A 16,509-nucleotide genomic window follows, 5' to 3' on the forward strand; every position below is an offset into this window, starting at 1 on the left:
AGCTTTACGATTATTGGTAGTCATTGGGTGCACATGAACAAGTTAAATGAAATTGAATCAATGGTTTGTAAGTTTTAACTATGCCAAGGGGTTGAACAATGATGACACATATGTACCCATAGAACATTTCAAGTCTTCCAAGTTTATTACCTTTTTGCACCCTTCCATGGTTTTATGTCACATGGATATGTTAAATTACATTTAATGAATTTTTTTATAAAACATGTTGAATCTTGGTCGTGGTTTTATGTCATATAAAAGGTTTTATATGATTTAAACAATTTTCCTCATATTTGATTTTTTGTGGATTCAAAAGAGGAGTTATAAATAACATGTTATTTATAAAAAATCATGAAAAATAAGTGTTTTTATCACATAGGTTTACATCAATGATATTGTTTTTGGTTGTATTGATAAATATTTTTGAATAAGTTTGTTACTCTTATGGAGAGTGACTTTGAGAAGAACCTAGGAGCTCAATTGAATTTGTTTTGAGCTTCAAATCAGGCAAACAAAGAAAGGAATCCATATGCAACATCGAAGTATGTAAAGAAGCAACTAAAGAAGTTTGGGATGGAGAATAAAAAGCTGAAATCCACTCTCATGGGCATGAATAAGATTAATAGCAACAATAAAGAAAAGCTAGTTAATTCTAAGCATTATTGGAATACAATAGGTATCTGTTGGACCCCGTAGTTGTTTTAATATGATCAACCAAGTTAGGTAAGGTCCTGTTTTGATATGTCTAAGTGTGCAAGAGCTTAAGAGCATAGGAAGTCGAGCGGAAGACGCAGCTGACGAGGACGGCACGAAAAGGGAGCCGACGGGCTCGGTGCGTCCGAGGGACGAAAGAGCTACGGAAGAGTACACCGATGGACGAGAAGAACGTACGCGACATTCGAGGGACGAGAAGCCGGAGCGGAAGCTTGCTTGAGGAGAAGGCCGGAAATTGGGTTCGGGTGAGCTCTATTTCGGTTGGCGGCAATCACCCAAGCGATCGAAGCTTCGGAAGAAGAAAAGAAGTTAAAAGGAGCTGGAAAAGCAAGCTGGAGGCGCCCTCAATGCAGTGTTGAAGGCGCCTCCACCTCTTCAGGCGGGAGGGTGCCCTCCATAGCGTCCGAGGCGCCCTCAAGGCCATTGAGGGTGCCCTCGAAGCAGTCAACATGACCGTTTCGCATTTGGATAAAGATTTATCCAAATGCTTCGGTGGAGGCGCCCTCAACGTTGTAGATAGAGTTTCCAGGAGCTATAAAAAGACCCCTGGAGCTATGAAATAAATCATCAACTCTTGTATTCAATTCCTAACAACGTTTGAGCTTTCTTAGTGTGTAAAAGGCTTCTCCGCCTTCAGAGAAGGAGATTGTTTCTGAGCTTTTCAACCGCCTTGGATTAACAACCACCTAGGTTGTAACCAAGTCAATCTCTTGAGTCTTTTCTCTATTTTCTGTCTTTTTTTTATTGTTGCATTTTTAGAGTTAAAAGAACGAGGAGGGTATTTTTTTTTTTTTGTTTCAGGCAATTCACCCCTCCCCTCTTGCTGGCCCGCTGTGCCAACAAGTGATATCAGAGCCCAACAAACTCAGAAGGACTAACCGCTGTCTAAAGCAGCAAAGATCAAGACGATGATCGGTGCAAGTATTCCCCCCCCCCCCCCCCCCCCCGAAATTCAACGGAGACTTCACTACATGGAAACGCCGAATGGAGGTATTTTTTAAAACGGATTTCGATATTTTATTAACAATGAAATACGGTTTTACAGTCCCAAAAGATAAAGAAGAATACCACTGGACTAAGAAGGAGCAAGCCAATTTCGTGGCCAACGGAAAGGCAGAGTAACTTACGGCCAATTTTGTGGCTACTACATATTTTTTATGTTTTTATTTTGTTCCTACAAGTGTACAGTAACTTATAGGTTCTTCGTTTTCACAATCATTTGTGGGGACCGCGACCGCGACCCCACGGATGCCTCCGACGGTGTCGGAGACGTCCGGCGGCACCTCCAACGGCACCGGAGGCGTTCGGCAACGCTTCCGGCTCGCTGCCGGAAGCGTCCCGCAACGCTTTTGGCGCCGCCAAAAATGTCGCAACGCTTCTGGCGATGCTGCCCATGATGTCTCATGCGCGCGCAATTCTTCCTGGCGCACGTGATGACGCGACGAAACCTTCGCTGGCTTGGTGCCGATTTCAATGTGCGGGCGGAACAATAAGTTTCGCCCGTTCCGCCCGGCACGGAACGAAATTTTGAACGTTGATCAAATGTGAGTCAAGGAGATTACAACTACTTTTATTAACAATGAGGATAGTGGTTAGGTAGGTAAAGATGGCTAGTATTGTTAACAGCAAAACATGATGATAATTGCTCGTCAGCAATGACAAGACTGAGAGGTTTGAAGGTAAGGGAGGTAAGCTTCTACTAAAGAGAAATGTCAAGTTTATTGTTAAGATAAGGAAAAAGGGGAGAGGGAAAAGAGGAAAACAGTCCTATAATTGTAGGCTGCAACGAACTTGCACAAGTCATGGTTACAATTGAATGTAGGAAGAGATGATCCTTTGAGTGGGAGATAGGATTTTGTTAGTGGAAATGTGATTTCATTTGTATAGAAGGATGGTCTTGAAGATGCTAAATAGTGTGCAAGGTGCATTGATCACTAAATTTAAACTCAATGAAAGGTAGAGAAAAGATCTTCTCTAGTCGTTGTGATAGACTAGCAGGTGTTGGGTTGAGTGTGAGTCTAAAAGATACCCGCAATAGAGGAGTTGTTGTTCCAATTTATAAGGTAGACAATGAAAGCCACCTTTGGGAGAGGTGGAGGGGAATAGTGTGGATTTGCTAAAAAAAATATAAGTTTTTTTTTAAAACCTTAAAAAAAACAAAATTTGCAATGTAATGTGATGATTAGAATTAGTCATAAAAAGTAACAAAACCCAGGGTTCCTTGAATTGTTACCAAAAATTTTTATCAAAACTTGTAACAACATTCTGGAATTTACATCAACTGTAAAAATCAACTATATAAAAAAATGTAATGCTTCCATTACAGCCAGCATGATATTAAGAAGTGGTATTTGACTTTACGAGAATCAAAGGACATCAACTAAAAGCAAATAAAAAAATCTAATGTTCATAACGTATTCAAAAAGCTAGTAGGGAATAATGATTGCATAGAATGGGGAAGATTATACCTGGTGAATTTCAAAATCATTATAACTCTTGATCTCTTGGATGGCTCTTTCTATGCTACATTCAAAACCAAATACACCCTTTGGATACAGCACTTCAGCAACACGAACAACATCTTCATCACTGTACACGTGTCTAACCAGCAATGGATGATTTGCAATCTGACAAAAGAATGTCATTCATCAGGTTCAAAAGCATATTCTATGTAAAAATGAAATAAATTTTAAGCACCTTGCGAAACTGCATAAAATAATTGGAAATTTGACGTTTGGGGAGCAGATCAACTCCAGAGGCAGAAGCAGAAGACTTTGAGACCCGAGCCTGGGAAGCTGCACGGTATTCATTTATGGCATTAACATATGCCATAGACTGTTGCGAGCCCATGTGAACATAATGAACCTGCAAAAGTATTGAATGCATGTTGAACGTGCAAAACCAAAGTTAAATCAGTCATAAGGCTTACATGTCGTATCTTTGGAACAAGTTGCTGCATAACATCGGACTTCAAGCGCCTTAATATGAATGGCCCTAAAATGGATTTTATCTGTGAGATCATATCATTATCTTTTGCATTCAACAACTTTTTCAGGTCCACATCCCCAGTGGAAAAAATATCAGGCATCATAAATTCTAACAATGACCATAACTCCTGCAAATGTTAAAACATGTTATCACAATGTTGTTGATCACTCAGGAGCAGAATTATGACATACTAGCCAATGCATCTGACAAATGGAAGACAAGGAAATATAGGAAATGCTTGCATAGACAAAATGAACTCAAGCATACAAACAATTCTCTTACCACTTGTCTATTCATGGTTCAGAACCCCAGACCCTACTTCTTACACTATGGCATATGACTCGCTGGTAAGTCATCCCTTGAATCACTTCTATTTTTTCGCCTTCTCAGAAACTTCCGAGGTATAGAAACCTCATACAAACCTTTCTTACAAGATAAAAACAAGAAGATAATCTAAGTAATACAATAAGAATACAACAAAGACAGTACAACCTTAAAGATCTTCTTTGGACTTGCTTTTACTTATATTCATTCATACTTATTGGCTTTCAACAACCTCCAAAGCTGCTTTACTTGTAGCCTTCATCCGGCAAAGGTGATATCACTCATCCCAAGCGGTCAAGTATCGTCAACCCCACGACAAGATACAAGGTAAATCATGGTACGCAACGGCCTCCTAGGTGGGAGGGCATAACCCAAGGCGATGAAGCCCCCGAGAATCGACCCATGCCCAATCCAACAAGTCTGCCACCCAAGTACCAACTGCGCTATGCCCGTGGGGGCATACTTATAGCCTTCATGTTCTACCAGCAACTTGTTCTATACGACAGCTTCTACCTTTGGTCTACCACAATTGCATATGCTTCATGTTGACTGTTTGGCTTTCCAACAACTTAAATCGAATGAGCCATCTCTCAATAAGCTGATGTAATATAGTTGGTAGAATATTTGATTGCACCTATCAACTCAACAGTCTTATTCTAGTTTTCTCACTGGACCAACCAATCAACTAAATCCAACCAAGTTAACTGTCCAAAGTTGACTAAGCCACAAACAGAAACATGTTGTTAACTGATAAATCAGCCTAAGTCAACTCTCTAGTCAACCCACAAACGCATTGAGTGAATCCTACTACCACAAGTCTACTAAATCATCAACTGTGATCAATTCTAAGGACATGTCCTCATCTAAATCGAGGAACTTCTTTATCTTGCCAAGTGGTGTTTCCTCCGGGACTTCCTCATCTTACCAAGAGCCCAGCCCTTGCATCCCAATCTTCTCTTTACTAGAAGCCTCACCTATGGGACTTTCTTGTCTTGCCAAGAAGCCTAGCCTAGACTTCCTTAGATTGTCAAGAGGCCTTCCCTCCAAGATTCTCTCTACCAAGCATATGATCAACATTACTTCCAAGACTTCGCTTGCAAGAGGCCTTGACTTTGAGATTTTCTCTGTCAAGCATTCAATCAACTTTAACTTACCAAGACTTGCACTGCCAAACATCTAATCAACCTTAACCTATCAAAACTTTCACTTACCAAACATCGCGTCAACCTTGAACTATTAAGACTTCCATTTGCTAAGCATACGGTCAACCTTGACCTGTTAAGACTCTTGGAGTGTAAGTGTCGAGACAACTTTAATCCATTAGCACTTCATTCACAACCTCCACTTGTTACTTCTCATATATCAACACTTGTTGGCATTCTCGGATTGTCAAATATTCAATTAACCTTGACCTAGTTGACAAACTATATTAACCAAACTTAAACACATAGGTCAAACCAAACATCAAAACACCATGGTTGATCATGACCAACTTGAAGCACAATTGCATCAAGAAAAAAAATACATGAGTGAAATTTTGAACTTTTTTCTGGAGGCGCACTATCATGCTATCTATAGAAAGAATTCAAATCTTGGCACTATGCCAACTCTAGTGCCTAAGTGGAGACTAGTGGAGCAAGGTTGTACCAATAATGACCCATTTTGACATATGTCGTAGGGAAGGAGTATATGATATGTCGATCTTCCTTATCCTCCTCCCTTCCCCCTTTGTCCTATGCTTCTTCCTTCCAATGGTCACTATCCGTACTATGGGAAAGGTTGTCTAAGTATCAACATGGAGAACTCACAAGTACAAGCTGCCTATATCAAGCCATATCGACCAAAGTTATATTCTTGACATATAGTGTTGAACCTCTTAAGATCATTTCATCATATATGTTATTGCCTAATGTTACATAATCAATGAACATAATTCAGAAAATATTCATAAGAAAACATGTGTCTCTAAAAGAAACAAATAAATAATACAAAGAAAACCAGAGCATCTCATAAGCCAACATAAAAGGAAAGAGTTGATATGGTGACCGGAGAGTTTTAGATGAAGATGGCCTTTTACTTTCTACAATTAGTATACAAATAAAAACAAGTACTATATAAATATATATACATGTATATAATTATAGAAACTCTTTTTGCTTTAAAAACAAGTACTTTCTAAATTATATACATGTATAAAATTATTCTTGGTTTCATTACTGACATCACCCTAAAAACAAGAATGAACTATAATAATGCAGGGAAAACTTGGTGCCTGGACTTATAGGAATATAGTCAAAACATTTCCAAACTCATTAAAGCAGCATTAAGTTTACTATTCACTTAGCTTTTTGCTTTCTAAGCAAGTCACAAGTTTAAACAGAGAAAAAAAGCTCCAAGAAGGCTGTTGGCATACATGTAAATCATTTTGAAGTGGGGTTCCTGTTAACATTAGGCGTTGTCGTGCATTTTGAGCTACAGCCATAAGGTTTTTCCATCGGAAGCTATTCTTATCCTTTAAAACATGAGCTTCATCCATTAGAACACAACTCCATTTCCATCGCTTCAATGCCTTACGATCATCTCTCTGTTGTGAGCTGAAAGTTAAACATCACAATATTCATTGCAAATTATATATCAAATCCTCAAAAAAATAAACAATTTGGATGAACAAACCTGTGTCGTTCAAACAATGAGTAGCATGCAAGTAATACATTGAAGGAAGGAAGCAAGCCAGCCTTGCCAAGAGAGGTTAATTCCTTTGAATAAGTTGTTCTCCCACTTCCGTGAAATAATAAGACAGAGAGTGATGGACACCACCTAGTCAATTCTCTTTTCCAGTTCTCTAAAACTGAAGCTGGGCAGACGATTAGGTGAGGACCTTGGTCATTGTTCAAGTGCTTTAGCAAGTTTAGATATGTCACTGCCTGGATGAGAAAAAAAGTAATCAAAGCTTATCCAATCTCAATTATGAGGTCAAACTTTCATTGAGCTAGACATACCTGCACTGTCTTACCAAGACCCATCTCATCTGCCAAGATGGCTGAAAATGAGGTACAGTTAGAAGGCCTATACGAGTGTTTTATAAGTGAAGTTAAAGAAAAAATGTGAAACCAATGAGAAAGCATCAGCCAACAATAGACACAGTAGAGGTCAAATTGCTCAATTAATTGATTCTGTTTTCTCATAATACTTTAAGAAATAAGCCATCACAAAAAAATATATCAGACACATATTATCAACTTCCATGAATCTGTAAATCAAATACATCATAGCAGCATTTTTTTAATGTATAGTACATATAATTTTGAATTAGAAAATGATTACTAATTTTGGACGGGAAACTAATCCTTAAGATATCATCAACTCTTAACATTCCAAAGGATGAAGTGCTAAACAATATTGACATTATAATAGTTGAGAAATAGCAATTTTGTTATCCTCATGAGGAGAAAGACTACAACCTGTTTACATAATTCAAAGCCTAACAACGAAATACCAAATGACAATGTCCAACTTTTAACATAAACCAAGCTCCATTAAATGGTTTGTTAAAAATTTTGGTCATCTGTTCTTGAGAAAATGCATTGAGTATAATTCTTCTTGGACATGGCATATTGAATGAAGTGGCAGACAATTTCAATGAGTTTAGTGTGTTTTTGAAAGGCTGAATTGTCTAATGTGTTTAGTTTATTTTTGAAAGACTGAATTGTTAAGTGTGGATAGCCACATGATTATTAAAATTGGTATTCATTAGTTTGTCATTACAAAACTACAGTGTTAAGAAAAGATTGAATAATCTTATAGATGTTATGTAATTCAAAATCTTGAAATCAATGATTTGCAATCTCCTACATGTCAAGTGGCACAGTAAAAAGTATTGTTGCAATAATTTTCAAAAATCCGATGCCACCAGTATCAAGTATGTCAATAAGTCATATCATGCTGGTATGACACGTCTTGGCACACTACGCCATGTATCAAAAAAATTAATTTAATTGATTCTCTAATTCTTATAGTTTTATTTTTATAAATAAGTGGAATAATATTATAAACCTAATATAAATTCATTTTGACATGAAGTTGAATAAAACTATTTTTAATTCAATTACTAATTATATAATCATTTTAAAATGTATAAAATTTAACTAAACAAAATTGAATAAGTAAATCTTATCCAAATTCATCTCAGCGTGTTAGAATACATGTAGAATGTATCAATTATTGGTACGATATAATATGAAATTTTCAATTCGACTAGTTAATATTAGTTTATTTTTACAACTAAATAAATTAAGTGAAAGGGGAATTAAAAAAATAAAACTTATCTAAATTTAGCTCAGCTACTTAATGTCTCTGTCAACTGTAGCACAATATGGTGTTGAAACCATACAATTCCAGTTGGGACATAAACTCCAACATAGAAAAATACATTAAATGTTACCTCTAGTTATGTAATTGTATTTTATTCTTTTTTCTTCTTCATTTTCTTCCTCACTCCGTTGCCAATTGGCCACATGCACCATATGTCAGCACTTTGGAAGTACTGAAAAAGTAACAATATGCTTAAAGCCTAAACTTAAATAGACCTTCTATAAATAATACACCAAGCATAAACAAAATCTAAGAATTAACTGTACAAATATACTTCTTATAAATAAGTCTTTTCCTTTATACAGTGTAATAAAGCACAAAACTTTTAGAATTACTTCCCAATAAAACATAAGTTTCTACATGCTGATTTACATAATCAGAGATTAACTCAGACATGAACCTCGAATATACCTTCTATAAATATTAGACCAAGCATAAAGTATAAATACAATAACAACCAAGTTTTATCCCACTAGGTGGAGTCGGCTAAGAAAATTAATTGTACACATGAATATGTTTTTTTATAAATAACTCCATTTTCCTTTACATCCTTTAATAAAGTATAAACCTTTCAGCATTATATCCCAGTAGAACTTAAGCTTCTACATGCTGATTTGAAACATACCACACAAAAAAAGACATTCGACATAGAAAATGAGCTTTCTGGGCAATCCTTGATCATATGAGCAATCATCACCATCATCTAATCAAAAAAAAATATGATTTGGAAAAATCAAAGTATCTGACGATTCACCTCCAAAAAACTACCTTGTCGCAAAACATAGAGATACCCCAGATTTATAAACAACTTCAACTTCAAGAAATTATTCCAAAATATTTGATAAAAATTTAGCTATAGCAATCTACAAATGTTTATGATGCAAAAATATCTCCTGTATGTTGTGTCTATTGTATCAAAGAGTATCACATCATGCCAACGCTGAACACCTCTTGGTTTGCTACAACACGATGAATTCAAATTGAGATACTGTTATTATTTTTTTATCTTGTGACAATACAAATAATGTCAAACCTATAGCATTCCAAATATATTCGAAATAGAAAACAAAGTATGACATTAAATAGTTGTCTCATTTTTCTTTTTCTTCTTCGTATTCTTTAACCTTTCACCTCCAATTCTCCATCAACACCATCCAGCGAAATGTCTACACGATGCCAACATAAAATTGTTCCAGTCTAAGATTAAAGCTCTGACACAACTCAAGATTGTGAACCTCACTTTGTGCCAAGATTTAAAATTTCTGTATTAATTTCATTGGTCAATCAATGTTGGAACCCCAAGGTGTTTTTGGTGTGATCAACCAAGTTAGGTTAAGTCCTGTTATTTTCTGATCCTTGTGTCTAAGTGTGCAGGAGCTTAGGAGCACAGGAAGTCGAGCGAAAGACGCGGCTAGCGAGAAGGACGGCACAGGAGAGAGACGACGGGCTCGGTGCATCCGAGGGACGAGACGCTGCGGAAGAGTACGCCGGTGGACGAGAAGGGCGTGCGCGACATTCAAGGGATGAGAAGCTGAAGCGGAAGCTTGCTCAAGGAGAAAGCCAAAATTGGATTCGGGTGAGCCCTATTTCGGTTGGCCGAAATCACCCAGGCGATCGGAGCAGTGAAAGAACTAAAGTGGAGCTATGGAGCTACTAGAGGCGCCTTCAACAGGAGTTGAAGGTGCCTCCGCGACCTTCAGGCAGAAGGCGCCTTCAATGGCTGAAGGCGCATTCAACCAGCCATGGAAGGTGCTTTCGATGAACAGTGCGAATGCGCCTTCAAAGGTTATGGAAGGCACCTTCAACCAGACAATATGGCCGTTGCGGAAAAGGATAAAGTTGTATCCTTTGGCCTCGCTGGAGGCGCCTTCTAGCTCTATGGAAGACGCCTTCAGCCTACGGATAACTTTTCCCAGGGGTTATAAAAAGACCCCTGAACCTAGGAAAAAGATAACAACTACAGTATTCAGTTTCCTAGTCTTTTCTGAGCTATTAACGAGTGTAAAAGGTTTCTTCGCCTTCAATAAAGGAGATTCTTAGTGAGCGTTCATTTGCCTTGGATTAACAACCATCTAGGTTGTAACCAAGTAAACTCTGGTGCCTTTTACTGTTTTTTTTTAGTTGTTGTTTCTGTTATAATTGCATTACTAATCTAAGTCGAAAGATCAAGAAGGTGTTTTATTCTTGTGTTTCAGGCAACTCGACCCTCTCCAACCGACCTACCCGGACCAACAATCAAAACAAGACAAATTCAGTTGGAATTGATGGCAAATTCAAGGTGGAGGGAAGGAAATAAAAAAAGGAAATCGAGCTATTCTACAACTTCTTCTCAAATTAGTTGAAGTCACTCAAGATTTGTTATTGACTAGTTGAAGAAATCTTGTGCAGTCCTCACAAAGTGTTCATGAGTTGGAAAAGCCTTCATGAAGTTGTATTGCAAGTTGTGTAAACCTCAAAAGTTGTTTGCACATTGCAACAATCCTTCTGGATCTATTGAGTCATCACAGAGCTTAAAAACTCTCTTCCACAAAAGATGTTGACAAAAAGAGCATACACCAAAAAATTTCTAGAATTGAGTCGCATTCCTAGAAAATAAAATCAAAAGAACAATTTACTAGCTCAAACCTATGTTTTAAGCTTTAAATAAATACTGTCTTTATTTATCAAATAAATATCATACCCTACTTTAGATTTTTTTAATTTCCCAATTTGCCCTTAGCCTATGCAATCCTACCCCCACCAAATTGACTTCAAAATCAACTTCATGTGTCATTTTGAAATGAAACATTTACACCTAAAATGTCCATTTTAGGGTATTTTGTTAAAATAACCTAACCAACTCACATTTGCTGACAAACTAGTTTTGAAATTTATTAGGTGCAAAAAAGGATAAAATGCTCAACTTGTTGCTTCATTTTGATATTCAACCTTCCTTATGTGCGTGTAGACCCAACCACAATTTAGAACCGCCAAATCAACGGAACCAACAGTTTGACGGTTTGAAAAGTCAAGCATTAACCTTAACTGTCCAAACCGATTACGGTTCACGGTTCGAAACCACCGATTACAGTTTGAAACATTCGAAACCGCCCGTTACAGTTCGATTCACGATTTGCGATGGCTCACGATGGAAAAAAAAATCCAAAGAAAAGTGATGGAAAGGAAATCTGGCAAGCGGTCACGTAAGGCTTTAAAAATCAAAAAAATACATATCGTACAATTCTTGTCGTCGGCTACCTCCGACACGGGGTCGTCATCCACAGTAAGCAGTTGTCACCCACAGCAAGTGGCGCGAAGATTTAAAATTAAAAAAAAAACACCATTGAATTGGCAGTTTGAACCTCCGATTCAATGGATCGAAATAGAAACCGACCCGAGGTTGGGTCTATGTGCGTGTTCACTCACACCATAGATATCCATTTTAACACTTGTTTCTTCTAAAATGTTCTAAATAATAATAATGATCTGATTTCACTTTTAGAAGGGTCAAAAATGAATAAAATGTTGAACGACATAACTTATATCATCATGAAATGAAATGTTGGTTCATTTGCATCTAAAATATGCATTTTAAGGACTACTCCTCGAAATAGTAAACTGTCAACCATTGAAGACTCCAAAAAAGAATATTTTGGATATGGTAAGCTTACAAACAAAATTGCATCTCAAAATGACACAATCACCTTGTGGGGTGCATGTATTCACAAATCACAAGGTGTGTGTGTGTGTGTGTTGATATGTTGCCCACCTTATGGTGCCCAACCTGTGTCCACCTAGTGTGTTTTTTTTAAAGCTTAGGGTTTAAGATTTAGGCCTTAGAGTTTAGGGTATAGTATTTAGGGTTTAGGAAGTGAAAACAAAAAATACACTAGGTGGGTAGGGGTGGGCACCATAAGGTAGGCAATATATCATTCCTATATATATATATAGATATATATATATATAGTCAAGCTTCAAAATCTCGAGCTGCTGGAGTTTCAACTTTAACTAAAACAAAAATGTTTTGGTACCATATCGGTATTTCAACATATGATGCTAATGGAGAATTGTATAAAGGAGATGAAAAAATAAGAAAAGAACAAATATAAATTCCCAACTCTTAAATAAAATTGTAAAATTTTAACATTGTATTGCATAGAGTCGCAAGAGAAATTATATGGAGAATTTTAGAAAGGAGAGTCATTAGCGTAACATATATTGAACTAATTAAGGATATGTACAAAAATATAACAACCAGAGTAAAGACTTCAGGCGGAGTAACTGAAACATTTCCAATAAAGAAAAGATTACATCAAGAATCAGCTCTAAGTCCCTATCTTTTTATACTAATTATGAACGAACTCACTACACATTCACGACACAGTTCTGTGGTGCATGTTGTTTGCAGATGAAATACGTGAATGAATAAATACTAAACTAGAATCTTGGCAAGAAACACTAGACGGAAAAGGTTTTAGGCTTAGTAGAATAAAAACATAATATATGGAATTTAAGTTTAGCAATATTAGACGTAATAAGACAATTGTTAAGATTGGAGATGATGAGTTGCCCGAAATCAAGAGCTTTAAATATTTAGGATCATATTTGCAAAACGATAGAGGGATTGAAAGAGATGTCTTACATAGAATACAAACAGGATGGTTAAAATGGAGGAAAGCGCCGGGTATTCCATAAAATACCTCTAAAACTTAAAAGAAAGTTCTACAAAATCGTAGTTAGACCTACTATGTTATATGGAGCTGAATGTTGGACTATAACTCGAGCACATTAGCAAAAGATGAGAGTTGCAGAGATGAGAATATTAAGGTGGATGTGTGGACATACGAGGATGGGCAGAATAAGAAATAAGAGCATTAGAGAGAAAGTCAGAGTTGCATCTATTGAGGAAAAACTCCAAGAAACACGTTTAAGATGGTATGAACATGTACTTAGACAACCAATAAATACTTTAGTTATGTGATACGAATCTATGACAAACACGCATATCAAACGAGGAAGAGAAAATCCAAAAAAGGCTTGGTTAGCAATAATAAAACAAGATAAAATTTATTTAAGTATAATGATGATATAGTAGGAGATAGAGCTCAATGGCGTAAAAGGATCCATATAGCCAAGCCCACCTAGTAGGATAAGGCTTGGTTGTTGTTGTATTGCACACGGCTTAAAATCTCGTACAGTACTGTGTAAAACAATCAAAATGTATAGTTATGATAAATTAACAAAATTCAATACTACTCAACATAGGCAATCTCTTATGTGTGTGTCAATTATGTTGATAAATATTGTCTTATACCAACACTCGACACCTCTTGACATACAATACAAGTCTGCATAAATTAAGAGAATTGTTTTATTTCTTTTGTAAATTATCATCATACAAGATAATATCAAATTTTAAATTTGAGTATATAGTTATATTCATGGTTTCCGAACTATGTGGATTGGCACACGCAAAATTTAATATTCACCCGCCGACCAGCACACAAGATGACTTTGACACACGACAGAGCAGCTAAAACAAAGGGAGAGACAGGAGGGGAGTACAATGACAATGGCGACAACAAAAAATAAAGAGGGAGTGGGAGAGAAGAAAAAGGAAGCGAAAAGAGAAACATAGTAAACAAAGAAGTACTAGAAAGAGGAGTATGGACACCAATGACAGGCGTCTCTGGTTGGTGATGGAGGGCACACCATTAATTGAAATGTTGCACTCTAGCGAGAGTTGATGAGAGTCATGAGCAATTGGGAATCCTTAGAGAGTGGGGAAGAATCAAGAAAAAAAACAAGAAATCAATAAAAATAGAATGATGGGAAAAAAAGGAATGAAGTTAGAAAAAAAGGACTCGTAGGAGAAGAATCAGGGAAAATAGGGAAAAATATTGGGAAAAAAAAAAGAATGAGAGGAAAAGAGAAAAGAAATCAAAAAAATTAGGGAAAAAATGGGAATAAGAGAGAAAAGGAAAATTAAATAACTAAGAAAATACCATTAATCCTGATTAAATAATATCTAATTTTTTTAAAAATATATTATTAATTTAATTAGATACGATTGAACTAGATTATTTGGTTCAATTTTAAACTAATCAAAATAAATCCAAATTAAGGTCAATTTAAACCCACTTGACTCGATTAACTCCACCCAATGTTAAACAAACTTACACTCAACTACTCGAATTTAAAAATAAATTTATAATTAATATTTTTTATTATTATATTTTATATTTAAAAAATACCATAATCATATCGGCACAATATGATACGATACCGAAACTGTATCATTACAATCATAAACTAAAACTCGCTCGAAATTTTAAACCATGCTTCATGCATCGGGTTGTCCTTTATTTTGTAACTTATAATTATTAAATTAAATATATTTTGCAAGTGATAAAACAAATTAGATAGCAATTATATGGATCCTATATATATATGATCTATTTAACATTGTTAAAATATTGATTATATATTTTATCAGCATGAAATGTACCCATTATTTAATGTATGGAAATCATGTTAATTAACATATGCTCCACCATATAGTCCCCACATACCACATAACACCTATGCACTATGGAATAGGTATACTAACTCTATATGATTTTGGCTTACCACACAGAAGACCATTTTGGGAAGATGGAGGCATCCTGAGCAAATAGCAGTTTTCTCATCTCTAGATCTACTGAAAATCTAAAAATCTAGGCTTCTAAAAGAGATTATTGTGAAGAATGAAGAGACCCATGGTGAAGCACAGAAGAAGCAAAATAAAAGGTACAGAAAAGGAAAAAAAAATAGAGAACTTAATAATACTGCAGAAGCTGAGAAATTACTGTGGAACTAAGTAAAAAAGAAGCAAACTAATCTGCCTAGAATAGAATGAATCTGCATAATCTGTATTGAGCAAAGCAAACAGAGATTTGAGCTGGGAACTCATGAAATAGCTAGGAATTTTTCAAGTAATTGTCAGGAAGAACAAAAAAAAATTGGAAATCACAATGAAGTCTGAAAATCACAATGAATAAGCAGAATCTTGAGGAAAGAAGAAGGAACCAAAAGAATTCTGCGGATTGCTAAAAGAACTAATAATGTGTGATGTTGTGGGAAATTATTTGGGTTTCTTACTCTACCAAGATATATAGCCTCGCTTGTGAATATAAGAAAATATATACATCCATATATGAATGTCAATTTACATAAAATTCCCTAATGGCTAGGTCCCCAAACAAATTCTAAATGATTTCGTGAAGCTGATAGCATATGCACCATATATACATCTACATACCACATGCATTATGTAGTGATTCAATCTCACACCACCTAAGCACCTACAAACACTTCATGCAATGCAAGGATGTGCTAGACTTCAAATTTCAACAAGAAAGATAGTCAACACATGAAAGAGCGGTCAATCATGCAATGCAAAGACTAGGACTATCTAACATTATATCCATGGTTATAAAAAGGCCCAGGTTGGACCAGTTAGATAACCACCTAAGCATATTTCGAAAGGGACCACATAGCAGCTGCATATTATCACATATGGCCTATCTAACTTGCATGTGATGGAATCAAATTAACTTAAACCCTTAGGCCACTCGATTTGGTAACCTCTGTCCTGTAAGTGTCAACCTAAACATTTATTTTTTTAAGTGATAGACACTTTAAATATTAATTACTTACATACAACTTTGTGTGTAAGTAACGACCAGAGTAAAGACTTCAGGCGGAGTAACTAAAGCATTTCCAATAAAGATAGAGTTACATCAAGGATTAGCTCTAAGTCCCTATCTTTTTGCACTAATTATGGACGAACTCACTGCTCACATTCAAGACACAGTACCGTAGTGCATGTTGTTTGCAGATGATATTATTTTGATAGATGAGACACGTGAAGGAGTAAATGCTAAACTAGAATCTTGGAGAGAAACACTAGAAGAGAAAGGTTTTAAGCTTAGTAGATTAAAGACAGAATATATGGAATTTAAGTTTAGCAATATTAGAAGTAATGAAACAATTGTTAAGATAGGAGAGGACGAGCTGCCCGGAACTGAGAGATTTAAGTATTTAGGATCATTTTTACAAAATGATGGAGAGATTGAGAAAGATGTCTTACAT

General features: G+C 36.0%; 1 protein-coding gene across 2 annotated transcripts in view; it reads right to left on the reverse strand.

Annotated features, from left to right (window-relative positions):
- Positions 1–16,509, reverse strand: part of LOC121981458 (protein CHROMATIN REMODELING 19-like) — a 49,104-nt gene that overhangs the window by 30,524 nt on the left and 2,071 nt on the right. For both annotated transcript variants that reach the window (XM_042533987.1, XM_042533986.1), the window contains exons 3-8: positions 7,026–7,066; positions 6,700–6,950; positions 6,440–6,620; positions 3,644–3,829; positions 3,412–3,579; positions 3,183–3,341 (exon numbers count right to left, since the gene is read on the reverse strand). In XM_042533987.1, the coding sequence (XP_042389921.1) occupies positions 3,183–3,341; positions 3,412–3,579; positions 3,644–3,829; positions 6,440–6,620; positions 6,700–6,950; positions 7,026–7,066 (986 nt within the window). The remainder of the gene's footprint in view (positions 1–3,182; positions 3,342–3,411; positions 3,580–3,643; positions 3,830–6,439; positions 6,621–6,699; positions 6,951–7,025; positions 7,067–16,509) is intronic.

Source organism: Zingiber officinale, chromosome 5A (genome assembly GCF_018446385.1).
Source record: "Zingiber officinale cultivar Zhangliang chromosome 5A, Zo_v1.1, whole genome shotgun sequence".
NCBI classification, from domain to species: Eukaryota; Viridiplantae; Streptophyta; class Magnoliopsida; order Zingiberales; family Zingiberaceae; genus Zingiber; species Zingiber officinale.